At 35.0% G+C, this 13672-nt stretch overlaps 1 protein-coding gene across 2 annotated transcripts in view; it reads left to right on the forward strand.

Moving 5' to 3' along the window:
- GART (phosphoribosylglycinamide formyltransferase, phosphoribosylglycinamide synthetase, phosphoribosylaminoimidazole synthetase) overlaps positions 1-12419 on the forward strand; it is a 42320-nt gene extending 29901 nt beyond the window's left edge. For both annotated transcript variants that reach the window (XM_051984919.1, XM_051984918.1), the window contains 6 exons: positions 2224-2430; positions 3798-3938; positions 4984-5114; positions 8969-9110; positions 11981-12096; positions 12206-12419. In XM_051984919.1, coding sequence (XP_051840879.1) covers positions 2224-2430; positions 3798-3938; positions 4984-5114; positions 8969-9110; positions 11981-12096; positions 12206-12397 — 929 coding nt within the window. In that variant the 3' untranslated portion in view covers positions 12398-12419. The remainder of the gene's footprint in view (positions 1-2223; positions 2431-3797; positions 3939-4983; positions 5115-8968; positions 9111-11980; positions 12097-12205) is intronic.
- The last annotated feature ends 1253 nt before the right edge of the window (positions 12420-13672 follow it).

Here is a 13672-nt window from a genome sequence, read left to right on the forward strand (position 1 = left end):
TGGAACTTTATTTGAATAGGCAATGGAGTAACATGGTCAAACCTGTGCTTAAGTAAGATTTATTTGACTGCTGAGTAGAGATGAAATGGGTGGGAAGAGACTTGAAACAACACCACCATCTAGTACTGGAAAAGTTGTCATCAAGAGAAAACTAAGTCTCAGTGAGTACAAAAAGATTGAGGAAAGAAGAAAAGATTTGAGACGAAAGCTAATTTATTACTTATGGGGAAGGCATTCTGTGATGACCGCGTATTTAAAATTAGCTGTAGTCAGGAATTCAGGTTAAAGGAAAAATCTTCGGTCTTTATTCTCAGTAGAGGTGAAGAAGGATTGCGATAGCAATATGGGCAGCTGCGACAGGAAGCCAGCTAGCAGAGGTGAAGGGGGATTTCAGGTGAAAAGGGGATCGGAGGTGAAGGGCGGTCACAATAGCAATGTGAGCAGCCTTGACAAGACGCCAGCCAGCAGTCTCTCTTTATGCTTCCCTTTCCACTCTCATTACAGCATTCTAAAGAGCACTACAGAATAGATGAGTATTCTACTTTAGAGTAAAACATTAGGTGAGTGGTTGAAGATGAGCATAAAATTAGTCAGTGGGGAGAGTTTAAATGATGGTAACTGAGGTTCAGAATCAAATTGGGATGGTGAAAAAATTAATCTTTGAGGCCAGAGTTCTGGTAAATTAGCATTGCCTTGGAGCAACAAGATGGCATAGTGGATAGAGCACCAGCCCTGAAATCAGGAGGACCTGAGTTCTAATGTGATTTTAGGCACTTAACACTTCTAGTTGTATGACCCAGGGCAAGTCACTTAACCCCAATTGCCTCAGTCAAAAAAAAAAAAAAATTAGCATTGTCTTGAGGGATTTGGCATTGGGGTAGAATTATCCCAGATCTTTAGGCAGAATAGCTACTTAGGAGATCTAGGAAGCTCCCTTCCTTCTAGGATTCCAGCCTGTTATAAGTTCTCTGAGTAGCTTGTTCTTTAATTTCATTTCCCTCCTTTCTCAGTCTAGACCTGGAGATTAACCAAATTCAGTTCTAATGCTGTCCTCCATTGTAGAATTCCTTACCCGTTCTGAACCTAAATTATCCCATCCTTATCAACATTGTGTTCCTGAATGGAGTTAAAGATCACACATCTAGTCCAATTCAAATTTATGTTAAATAGTCTCAACTAGACCTTACCACAGCAAAGTTGAACTTTTAATTCTACTCCCCTCAGAAACTATTACCTCCTCAAACCTTCCATGCCACATTCCCCCTCATATCTCATATCCCCTTGATGTCATTCCATATTCTCTTCCTTTTATTCTTTCTGATAATGAATTAGTCTTTGTCAAGGCCAGCCCTTATACATGTGCCCTTCAACTTGTACACTCCCATTTTCTCCATTAGATTTTCCCATCTCCAACACTTCCATTTGCAATCTCTCCTTTTCATTTGCTCTTTCTTACTGCCTTTATACATTCCCACGATTACCCTTAAAAAATCCTCACGAGACCCTACCAATCCCTGAAGCATCATCCTACAGTTTTGTTCCTTTCACAGCCAATATCTAGAAAATATATACCCCTTTTGCTCTCTATCACTGGCTTCTGATCTCATCACATTTTTTCTTCCAAAACCACCATTCTTTTGAATCTCCAAAATGTGTCATCTTGGCAGGCTCTTCAATTTCTCACTAAGCTCTGGTATCCTGAGGGTACCCCATGTATAATTCTTGTCATTTCTAACTTCACGACATCTTTTGCTTCCTTCCCCTTCTCTCTATTCATGTAGGTACCATCTTTCTTAGTCTTGGCCTTCTTCACTCTTCATCTCTCCTTTGGGAGACTACAATCTTCTATTTAATCTTCCAGTCCTTCCTGTGTGGTTCCTTCATGTGTAGATCTTGCCATGTCACTCCCTAAATCCTTGGGTTTTTAAAAGCCCTTCACCTTGCCCTGCAATCTGCTTCTAACTTTATTCTCTATCATTTCCTATCCATTATGATGAATTCTGAATTCAAGATAACTACAGCTAAGGACTGTGCTAGAACCATAACCTGACATTGACACCAGAGCGTAAAAGGTTTTAAATGGCAACCTGGAGAGTACTTTATGCTTCATTTTCAGTAATTCCAACTATATTTATTATATACTTGTATATCTATAAATGTAAATAATTCCATGTTTTATATGCAAAACACTAATCTGATATGGCATTTCTAACCTCTTACCAGATGCTCGATGCTGGAAGATCCCTAGAATCTTTTCATGGCTTCAGCTTGAGGGCTGCCTCTCAGAAGAGGAAATGGCTAAGACATTCAATTGTGGAATTGGAGCTGTCATGGTGGTACAAAAAGATCTAGCTGAACAAGTTCTGAAAGATATACACCAGCAAGAAGAGGAAGCCTGGATAATCGGGAATGTAGTTACTTGTCCTACAGGTTATATCTCATAATTTGTTATTTTACTCTCCTAATGTAGAAAGCTCTGCAGGCTTTATCAATAAGAATGAAAAAAAATTCAAAAACCATTTTAATGCATTGTTTTTCTCATTAAATACTTCAGTATGTGACTAACACATAAATGCTATGTTAAAATTATGACTGTAGACAATTACTATCAATACTAGATTTGGGATAATACATTTAAAAACTACCAACTATTGGGAAGAGCCAAGATAGTGGAGAGTAGAGTAGACAGGATATGCCTGAGCTCTCCCTAGATTCCCTTGAAATCAACATTAGATCAAGCCTCTGAGTGACAGAACCCACAAATCTTCGGAATAGAGTGATTTTTCAGCTTAAGATATCTTAAAAGAACTGCAGGAAAGGTCTTGTCTCAATTGGGTGGGAGGGGAATGCAGTCCCAGAGGCATAAGGAAACTCAGAGCAGCAACTCTAATGGGAGTCTCTTAACCAAAAATAGTGGTGTTGGCTACTCTGTCCTGGTTCAGAAAACCAGTGGGTCAGCAGACCAGCTGTAACACGACTATAGAAGGTAAATTGTGAGCCCCTGAACCCCAGCGTAGCAGATGAGACTTTAACAGAAACACTCAAGGTGGTGGGGAAGCTTTTAGCATCACCAGTCCCAGCACAGTCAGTGAGAAAAGCCTGTCACACTGCAAAGGAAGATCGGGACAATCTCACTTATGCCCTATGAACAATAAAGCTTAAAAGAGCGCTGGCCATGGATAGCCATGATTGAGACAAGAAAGATCAAAACAAAGCCCAGAAGAGGAGAGCAAAGGCAAAAGGCCTTGAGTTGAAGCCTCAGCGGGGAATATGAACTAGAGAGAACTCTAGCTCAAAAAGATCTTAGAAGAAAAAAGGGAGAAAATAAATGAGAGTTTTACAGGAGAATTATGAAATTGGGGAGGGAGGGGGGAGACGGGATGGCAACAGTTTAGAAAAAGGAAGCACAGAAATTGAAGATAACTCCTTAAAAAAAATTTTTTAGCAAAATGAGAACAAATCCACTGAAAAACTACCAACTATTAAACATTTTGGTAAAACTTAATGATTGCTTCTAATGAGAAAATATTAGGAATGGTCTTCTTTGAATTTTTTTTATTTTATTTTATAATAACTTTATATTGACAGAATCCATGCCAGGGGGTCTTCTTTGAATTAAGTGTTTATACATCTTAATACTTTTATTGGTTAAAAATGCTTATAAGATTAAATATTAGCATCTGAGTCTTCAGAAGAAAGTACTTTAGAAGAAAAAGTTTCTCTTATAAGTTTTGCCTTCTAGTAGTAATCTTACTAATTTGCCACTTTTCTACTCTCGTTTTGTGACTAAACTGAAGGTTGTTCCCGTGTGAAAGTCAATCATCTGATTCAAACAATGCAAATAAATGGATCAGTCTCATTAATGAATGAATCTTTAAAGGGTTGCCTTAGTGTCCAACCAAAGAGAGTACAAGTAGCTGTCTTAATATCTGGAACAGGTGAGATTTATTATTCCTGTGTTTATTGAAAGCAATTGATAAGACTGTTAAAAACTAAAGGAATATTGGGTTAGAAAGAAATTAGAACTTGGCAGAGAATTAAGGGAAAGTATTTTACATCATCAGATTGAACTAACACTAAGTTTTGAAATTCTGAATTCTGATGACTTTTAAATTTGGGGTAACAGCTTTAGCATGTCTTTTAACTTTAGGGTTTTGTTGATGTATTTTATTTTTAAGATAATAGATATTTGACTATTAATACTGTTAATTAGTAGTATGTAACTGTTTTTGACTTTAGAGTTGTTTACCAGTTGCAGACAGGAGTGCTACAACTGAGAGATACAACTCTAATTTCTTAATTTCCTAGTCAAATAGTTTGGCCCCTCACATCTTAAAGAAAAAGGTATTGAGGCCCAGAGAAATTAAATCTTTTATTAGGAGTTCATCATTAATGATTTATACATTTTTAAGAATTCACTATTTGACAAAGGGCTTGGAAAGCAATCTGGCCAGAATTAGTTTTAAAACAACATTTTACATCACAATAAACTCCAAATTGATAATGATAGCCCAAACATAAAAATCATATTAAAGAATTAGAGGAGCTGAGGAGATGCCAGTCATATCAATAGTTCTTTCGTATGTTTTAAGCATAAGAAGTGAAATATTCCAGGTATTTTTATCATTCACTAAATTGATTCTTCAGTGAAGTAATTACCTTAGTAAGGCAGCACATTAGATAGCATTTTTTCAGCTATTAAACATAGTGTCCTGAAAGGAAAGTATCACCCTTTTTATCTGTGGTTCATAGGAAATTGACATAGATTCTTAGAAAATTTATAACTGCTTTTGAAGCTTCCTTCACAGTATCCTATGTAGTACATAATTGTTTTCATTTGTGGTTTGGGTTTTTGTTTTTTATGTATTTGAACATTTTATTTCTAAGTGGAAGATAAATCAGATTTATTAACTGAGCAGAAAGGATCATATTTATATACATTTGTACAAATAGATTTATTTTCATTTTTTCCATCTTTTTCAGGCACAAATCTCCAAGCCCTAATAGATAGTACTCAGGAACCAACCAGCTGTGCACAAATTGTTGTTGTTATCTCTAACAAAGCTGGAGTGGCGGGGCTAGAAAAAGCAGAAAATGCTGGTATTCCTACTAAGGTTGGTTGGTTTTAGCATGGATTGAGGTTGGGGAAAAGGGGAAGATTATCAAATGACTCTCCCTCAGTACTATAATCAGTTGCCAAATATCTCTCTCATCCATCTCCTTTTGTACACTCATATGATAGCCACCCTAGTTCATTCAGATCCTGAACGTCAGAACTGTTGTAACAACTTCCTAAATGGTCTCTCCCTTTCTCATGTCTTTTTCCTCTCCAGTCAGTCATCAATATAGATGCCAGAGATATATTCCTAAAGCAAAAATCTGACCTTGTTTCAACAAGGTAGAATCTTAGATATAGAAGAGAAGAAGGAAAAGAGAACAAGCATTTATTAACAGCTTATATTGTGTGCCAGGCGCTATACTAACTGCTTTACAAATATCTCATTTGATCCTCACAACAACCCTGTGAGATAGAAGGTTTTTTATTCCTATTTTCCAGATGAAAAAACTGAGGCATATAGAGCATAAGGTCACATAATTAATAAATGTCTCAGCTACATTTTCATTAGGTTATCTAACTTTAAGGTCAGAAACACATACCTGCCCAACATTTGAAGGGACCTCCAAGATCATTAGATTCTGCAGCTTCCTTTTACATATGAGGAAACTAGGGCCAACAGAGCTTAAGTGACTTCCCTAGGATACACAACTAGTAAATGTGTGAGGAGAGAGTCAAACAGGTCTTCTTGATTCAGTCTAGTACTCTGCTACATCATGCTGACTCCATGTCTATATAATATTTCCAGGATGAAATACAAATTCCATTATTTATCATTTAAAATCTTTCATCATTTGACTTTAGTCTATTTTTCTCCAAATTTACCCTTTATGCATTTTATGTTCCTGACATACTGGTCTACTTGCTGTTCTCACACAGTTCCATCTTCTTTCTCTAAGCTTTTATACAGTCAAGTCTTATGCCCCTGCACTCTTCAAACTGAAGAGTAGAGATCACTTCCATGTGTTAGAATTTTTACCTCCTTAAAGTCTTAAGGGCAAAGCTATGATGTTGGAGGAGAAGAAAGTAGTACAGCAACCACCACCACCATCCTACCCCAAATCTCTGACCAACAGACCAGGGAAAATCTAAGACAAAGTCACAATAAGTCATTTTTCTAGTCCACATCTTCATAGGGAGACAAAGGGGACTCAACATTCTTCAAGAGAGGATCTATCCATGAGTACACATGGGAAGCATTCCCATCGAGGATTCGAATATTGAACAGATCAAGCAGTAGTCCCAGACCTTTACTAAGACATCAAAACATCTTGATAGGGATAGGTGCCACCTGAAAGCTTTGTTGCCCTGTATCCAATGTGAATATTGCAAGGTAGGGAGTCTCTGGATGGTTTATGAAGGAATAGATTCAGAAACAAGCAACAATAATAGTTTTAGACTCTGAAGCTTGCAGAGAAATAACTAGTACAGGAATTCCAGTCCAAAGGGGAGCCTGTAGTTCTGTCACTCTAAACCAGAACTTACCCAACTAACTAACTGTAGTTGTCTAGCAACAGTCTATTTTTTCTCAGACCTAAAAAATTCTCAGGAACTTGTAGGGCTCAGATGAGGGGGCCAGCAATCAGATTTTGTCTTAGTTCAGAACATTTTGGGAGTACTCAAAACTAAATTTGGAATGATTCAACACTTAATATCTCAAGCAAGCATCAATAAGACAAATCCAAATCTCTCCTTCAGAAGTATACAGTAACAGTAATACTCAAGACACAAATCTAGGTGGGGAAAAAAAAGAAGTCCAAAACATTCACAACCAGAGCCTCAAAGGAAATATAGCATGGCTACAAAATGAACTAGATTTCTTGCAAGCGCGAAAGCAAATGTTTAAAGAAGAATTAAATGTTTTTATTAATGATATAAGAGCATGAGAGGAAGAAAATTGGAAAAATAAATGAGAGCTGTGGAAAAAAGAACTGAAAAGGGCAATTAACAATTTGGCATAAGAGGTGCAAAACCTTGTTCAAACAACAAACTCCCCATAAATTAAATAGAAACCAGTGAGTCCTTTGAAACAAGAAAGAATACTAAAATAAAGTCAAAAGACCATAAACAACTGTCCTAGAAAACAGATTGAGGAAAATAATTTTACAAAATGACCTAAAAGCTATGTCCAAAGCAAGAACCTTGAACACCATATTTCAAGAAAACTGTCTAGAACTCTTGAAACCAGGGGGCAAAGTAGAAATAGAATCTTCAAGTCACCACCTAAGTGAAATTCCCAAATTAAAACTTCTAAGAACATGATATGCAGAATTCAGAGCTTCAAGATCAAAGAAAAATACCCCAAGAAGCTAGAAATCAAGAATGAAGAGTTCCAAGGAGCCATAGTATCACATACAGTTTAGCAGTTATCATCATGAAGGAGCAGAGTTTGGAATAAGAAATTTCAGAAGAAAAAGGATACAGACTTATAGTCAAGAATAATTTAATCAATATAATTGAGTATAATTCTGCACTAGAAAAATGCATCTTTAGTAAAATAGAACTTCCAAGCATTCCTAATAAAAATGCCAAAACTATATAGAAATTTTAAGTTTGAATATGGGAGTTAAAACATAAAAAGTTAAACACAAATGAATAGTCATAAAGGAATCAACAAAAATAAATTGCTAATATGATATGGAGAGAAATCATTTTGGGGATGATAAGAGTCAAATTGGGAAATTTAAGAAAGTTCTATTATGTCCCAACTTTGAAAAGAATAGAAAAGGACAAGAAATACATTAAGAGACAAAGGAAAGAAAGTTTAGGGAAATTACCTCACATAATCGAGGTATATACCTAGACATTTATGCAAAAAAGAGGTTGGAATTAAAAAGTAAAAGTTCTGGTTTTAGTGATTCTGTCCAGTTTTATTGCATAGACATGTTGTGCCCATGTATATACTCCAGCTAGCTAATGTGAACTTCTCATTTCTATTCCTACCTTTATTCCCAAACCATGGGAATGCCAGTCATTTTCCCATACTTCGTTCATATTTCTTCCATATTTCTTCTGGTAGCATGATATAGTAGATAGAGTGTACTATAGCTAGTGTAGATACTAGAGATAGACCACCATTTAAATTCATCTTCCAACATTAACATCCAGAACTTGAGCAAGTCGATTTCTCTGATATTTATTCACCTTTAAAATGTAGGGGGTGAAACACTTGTCAAATATATCTCTAATGGAATTTGTGAGAGAGCGAAAAGAATCTGGAACTCAAAAAATTTTAAAAACTAATATAAAAAATGTTTTATATGTAACTGGGAAAAATAAAAACATTAAAACATGAAAATTTGGAATACTACATGAATTCCATTATTTGTATTTGTATTTCTTGTGTATTTTCCCATCTAGGGCCTACTCAAGTATCATTACTTCCATCAAATTTCCCTAAATAAAGAGTGATCTATCTTTAGGAATTTTCTCCCAATATCTTATCTGTATCTCTCCTTTGAGAACCTTGCATTCTGCCTCATATGGTAGTCATGTTAATTTGTGCAAATTACTTCACCTCCACCCAGTTGATAAGATTTTTAAAAGTCAGTATTATATTGCTTTTCTTTCTTATATCCCCAGTTCCTTTTTCTCCATAATAATTTGCTTATATGTTTGAATTAAAGTGAATCTAAAAGAACAGGTAGATCAGCAGTGACTGGTCCTATACCTAGTGCCTTTCTATTCCCTTATGTTGTTACCCTCAAAAAAATAAAAACAACTAAGGTAACTTTCATGCTTCAATAAAATGTTTAATCATGACTTTTGTGTAATTGTAGCATATATCAGTTTTAAAGACTTGATTATACCTTTGAAATATTTTATTTTTATGTATTATCTTTAATTCTACAGGTAATTAATCATAAGTTATATAAAAGCCGTTCAGAATTTGACAGTGAAATTGACAGTGTTCTTGAAGAGTTCTCTGTTGATCTAGTCTGTCTTGCAGGATTCATGAGAATTTTGTCTGGTCCTTTTGTCCAAAAATGGAATGGTAAGCTGTTTTATTTATTTAATACATTAGCCAAAAACTGCAATCTGTGATATTAGGTTTTTGGAAATTCATCGTGTAAGGTGAAATGTTTGTGATAGCATTTTATTTCTGTATAAGTCTAAGTTTAAAATTTGTGTTTTGTTCTTAAATCATTTACAGAGATATGGTGCATGTCTCTTGACCAAAGTGCTTTACTCATTTTCCCTTGGTCTGCTACCTATTAATGTCTTTTCTAAAATTAGGATAAATTGAGAGAGGTTTTTTGTTCGTTTATATGCTCAGTGGTACTTCATTTCTACCAAAACTCCTAGAAATGTTTTGAAATAGATTTGTCAGACCTTTTTATTTAAATTATGTGAGAAAGCTGAATTATATGGGGGAAAGGGAGCAGATATGTACATTTTGACAAATTTATAAGCATGTATTTTTATAACAATATTCTCATGGTCAATAAATCATGAAATCCTGCAAACTCTGAAGGGCTGGGATTGATATTTATAATTGACATTATAAATCTGAGTGACTGGAAGACTAGCAGTACAGAAAAGAAAAAGCTCAGAGAGCTGATGAAAAAGGTAATGGAGTATGTTTTTAACATTTTGAGGTTGAGATTCCAATGTGACATCATGTTTGAAATGTCCAATAGACAATTTGTCACTGGGAAAAATTTAAGCCCAGAAAAATTAAATGAATTATCTAGAGCCACGTAGCTAATTAATTACAAAGCAAAGTCTAGAAACCATATTTCACTGCTTTAAAGCAAGGGAAAATAGTAACTATATATACATTCCCTATATAGAAAGTTTTACTTCTGATACTCTCCTCATATACTCATAAACATATACTCAGCTTCTCAGTGATTTTTCACCACATTCTGGGTCTTATTTAACTTCTCCTGTTTCTGTATCTATAACTATACTTTTATTACACACAAAAGTGGTCTTACCTCTCTAATCTTACCAATATCATCTATAGCTATTCGCTATTTACATGAGTCTGAACTCTGAAACTTGACACCAACTCTTCAAAAAGTAGTGTTCTATCCTTCCATTTCTATTCAGGTTTTCTCCTTCTAACCCAATTCTTTATCATCATTCCATCCTCTCTTCAACCTATCCCCTTTTCTCCTTTTTTGGTCTTCTTCCTTTTGAAATCTTGACTATGGTTTGAGAAGAGGAAGAGGGAAGGGGGGAGGGAAGAAGGAGAAGAGAGGAAGAGAAGGGAGAGATAGAGGGAGAGAAGGGACTAAAGGAGGGGGGAGGGAGAAGAGAGGAGAGAGTTAACCACTTCTATATATTCTTTTCTATTCTTGAATTCCATGCCACCCACCGTTTATCTCCTATATAATCATGCAGTGTTGAAAGAAACTTCAGAACTCCCAAGTGAGTCTACTACACTAGGTTTTGTATTCCCTCAGTTGGGCTGTAACTGCTGAGTAATCACTCTTATTTTTCCCTAAGTGGTTTCCCTTAGACATCGCAAAATCATTGTATCCAAAATAGAAGTCATTCTCTTTACCCCTACAATTATACCTATCATTATCTTTATACCTACAACTGTTCATCTTTTTTTCAAACTTCCCTATTTCTATTGAAATCCCTCCCCTTTCAATTTCCTGAAGAGTCATCCTGTACTTTCCTTCCTCATCTTTAATTATTTGACAAGTCTTGGCATTTGTACTTTGATAACATCTTTTGCATCTCCTCAATTCTTAGCAGTACCCATCTAGCCTAGGCTCTCCTCATTCCTCAACTTCTCAGTCCATCTTCTTCCTTCCAATCTCTCCACTAGCTAATCCATCTTCTATCCTACTGTCAAAATAACTTTCTTAAATGATGTCTTGTTCCCCACTGTTCAAGAATCGCCAGTAGTTTTCCTCTTGCTCTGGAATAAATTATATATTCCACAGTTTGAAATCTATAGTTTTAATCTCTCTAAATCTGCCCTTCTAGATTTATTTCATATTGTCTCATCACGTACTCAGTGTTACAGTCAAACTGACCTCCTTACCGTTTTTTGAACTGGCATTTCATATAATTACCCACCCACTTACCTCATACTTCCATATCTTTGCACTAACTAGATTGCTAGGTATGACACTGGATATAGCTCTGATCTTGGAGTCAGAAAAAATTCAAATCTAGTCTCAGACACTTACTAGTTTGTGACCCTAGGCAAGTCACTTAACCTATATTCCACAGTTCCTTATAAAATAGGAATAATAATATACCCACCTCACAAGGTTTTTTTGAGGATTAGATGAAATAATAGTTTTTAAAGTATTTAACACAGAACCTGGCATATAGTAAGTACTTAATAAATACTTGTTGCATTTGGGATTAAGTGATTTGTCCAGGGTCATACAGCCAGGTAGTGTTAAGTGTCTGAGACCAGATTTGAACTTAGGTCCTCCTGACTTCTGGGCTGGTGCTCCCCTCTTATTAAAATACCTAGAGTCCTTGCAAGGATCAATTTTTTTATGGCCTCGTGTCGGGAGCCTCCTTTGAATTCCCTTAATCAGTCTTATTTCTCTCCTCAATAATGTTGTGTGTGTGTGTATGTGTAAACGAGATACATAATAAAAATATATAAATATTTATATGTTGCAGTTTCTCCTCCATAAGAATGCAATTTCTTGATTGTTGAAATTTGTTTAAAATAATGACTCAAAATTATAGCACTATTAGCATTAATTCTGTATAGTGCTTAAGTTTATAATATGTGTCAAATAGGTCTTGGCAAAAGATGTAACTACTATAAAATCATCTTGCATGTGGTGGGCCCTGAGCTATATCAGCAGTACAATTCTATAAGAGGAGCATAGGAGATCTAAACTCTTAACTAGTTTTTTTGTTTTGTTTGATTACTAGGTAAAATACTCAACATCCATCCATCATTGCTCCCTTCTTTTAAGGGTTCAAATGCCCATGAGCAGGTTCTTGAAGCTGGAGTGAAAATCACTGGGTGTACAGTACATTTTGTGGCTGTAAGTCTACTTCTTTTCTAAAAAATGAATTATTGTAATTATATGAATAGTTTGTATTAACTAAAAGTTAGCTTTGGATATATTGAAAGCAGCTTTTCTTTCTTTGTAGGAACAAGTAGATTCTGGACAAATTATTGTTCAGGAAGCTGTCCCAGTAATGAGAGATGACACTGTTGCAACTTTATCAGAAAGAGTAAAAATAGCAGAGCATAAAGCATTTCCTGCTGCTTTACAGCTGGTGGCCAGTGGTACAGTGAAACTTGGAGAAAATGGAAAGATTTGTTGGAGTAAAGAGGAATAAAGAATCATAAATTTAGAATGAATTAATTTGGATTTATGTATCAAGTGTTGTCATTTGTACTTTCTATCATGTATACAAAATACTAGCTAACAGGAGAAATCTTTATATCTTTATTTTTGTGAAAAAGAAGATTCCTTACTAATAGCATACTCCATGAAATTAATATATCTCCCATATGTACAAAAATATAGCAGTTCTTTTTTTAATGGCAAAGAATTGGAAATTGGGGAAATGCCCATAAGTTGGAGAAAGTTGAATAAGTGTTGCTGGATAATAAAAAAAACTTGTATTACAAGAAAAGCAAAGTGGTTTCAGAAAAACCGGAAAAGATGTTTATGGACTAAGGCAAAGTGAAGTGAGAAGAACCAGGACAGTGTAACAGCAGTATTGTACAGGTGTGAATGACTTAACTATTCTGAACAATACAGTTATCTAAAACTGTTGCTAAAAACAGGTGAAAAGTGATATTCATCTCCAAAGAAAAAACTGATGGAGGCTGAATGCAAATTGAAGCATACTTTTTTACTTTTTGGTTTGTGGTCTGTTTTCTTTTTCAAGATGGCTAATATGGAAATATTTTGCCTGACCTCGTATGTGTTTGCCTTCCCAAGGAAGGGAAAATTTTTTAAGTGACTGATAAAAATGTATTTTATTGTGATTGGGAGGTAATTCCATGAGGTGAACAAAAATATATTTAAAAAGAAACGAAAACAAAAAAATGAGAGTAACATATCAAAGACGACTGTTTTACTGAGAAATCTGTCTCCTAATCTAATACCAAACTTAACATAATATAGAATATAGTTCTCTATATATTAAACAAACATAAAAATAATCCTATCATATCTCACATAATTATCCAAGCTTTAGCTAGAGGGTATCTTTTCATTTCAGTCAAGCAAAGTGTCAAAAATCCTCTACCAAACAGGACTTTACCCTGGCCCCTTAATTCCTTATCTTTCATTTTCTGGTCCTCTGATCTTTATCATTTGTCATTCTTCAAATATTTCCTTCATTGAGCAAACTAGATAGATTAATGTGTGGATTTAAATTGCAGTTAAAGTCTTCCTCAAATTATATCTATACTATTTAAAATTTCTCCCTCATTGACCTTTATTTTGGAAACTATAATCATTCTTAGGTAATACCCCAATTTCACAAAGAAACTTTGGCTTCTTGTGTCTCATTAAATAGTAGTATACAACTTTCAACATGCATCTATTTTGATCATAATTACCTAAAAGATTGTAAAACCAATGTGTTGTCTTCTGATCC

Source organism: Antechinus flavipes, chromosome 3, assembly GCF_016432865.1.
Source record: "Antechinus flavipes isolate AdamAnt ecotype Samford, QLD, Australia chromosome 3, AdamAnt_v2, whole genome shotgun sequence".
NCBI classification, from domain to species: Eukaryota; Metazoa; Chordata; class Mammalia; order Dasyuromorphia; family Dasyuridae; genus Antechinus; species Antechinus flavipes.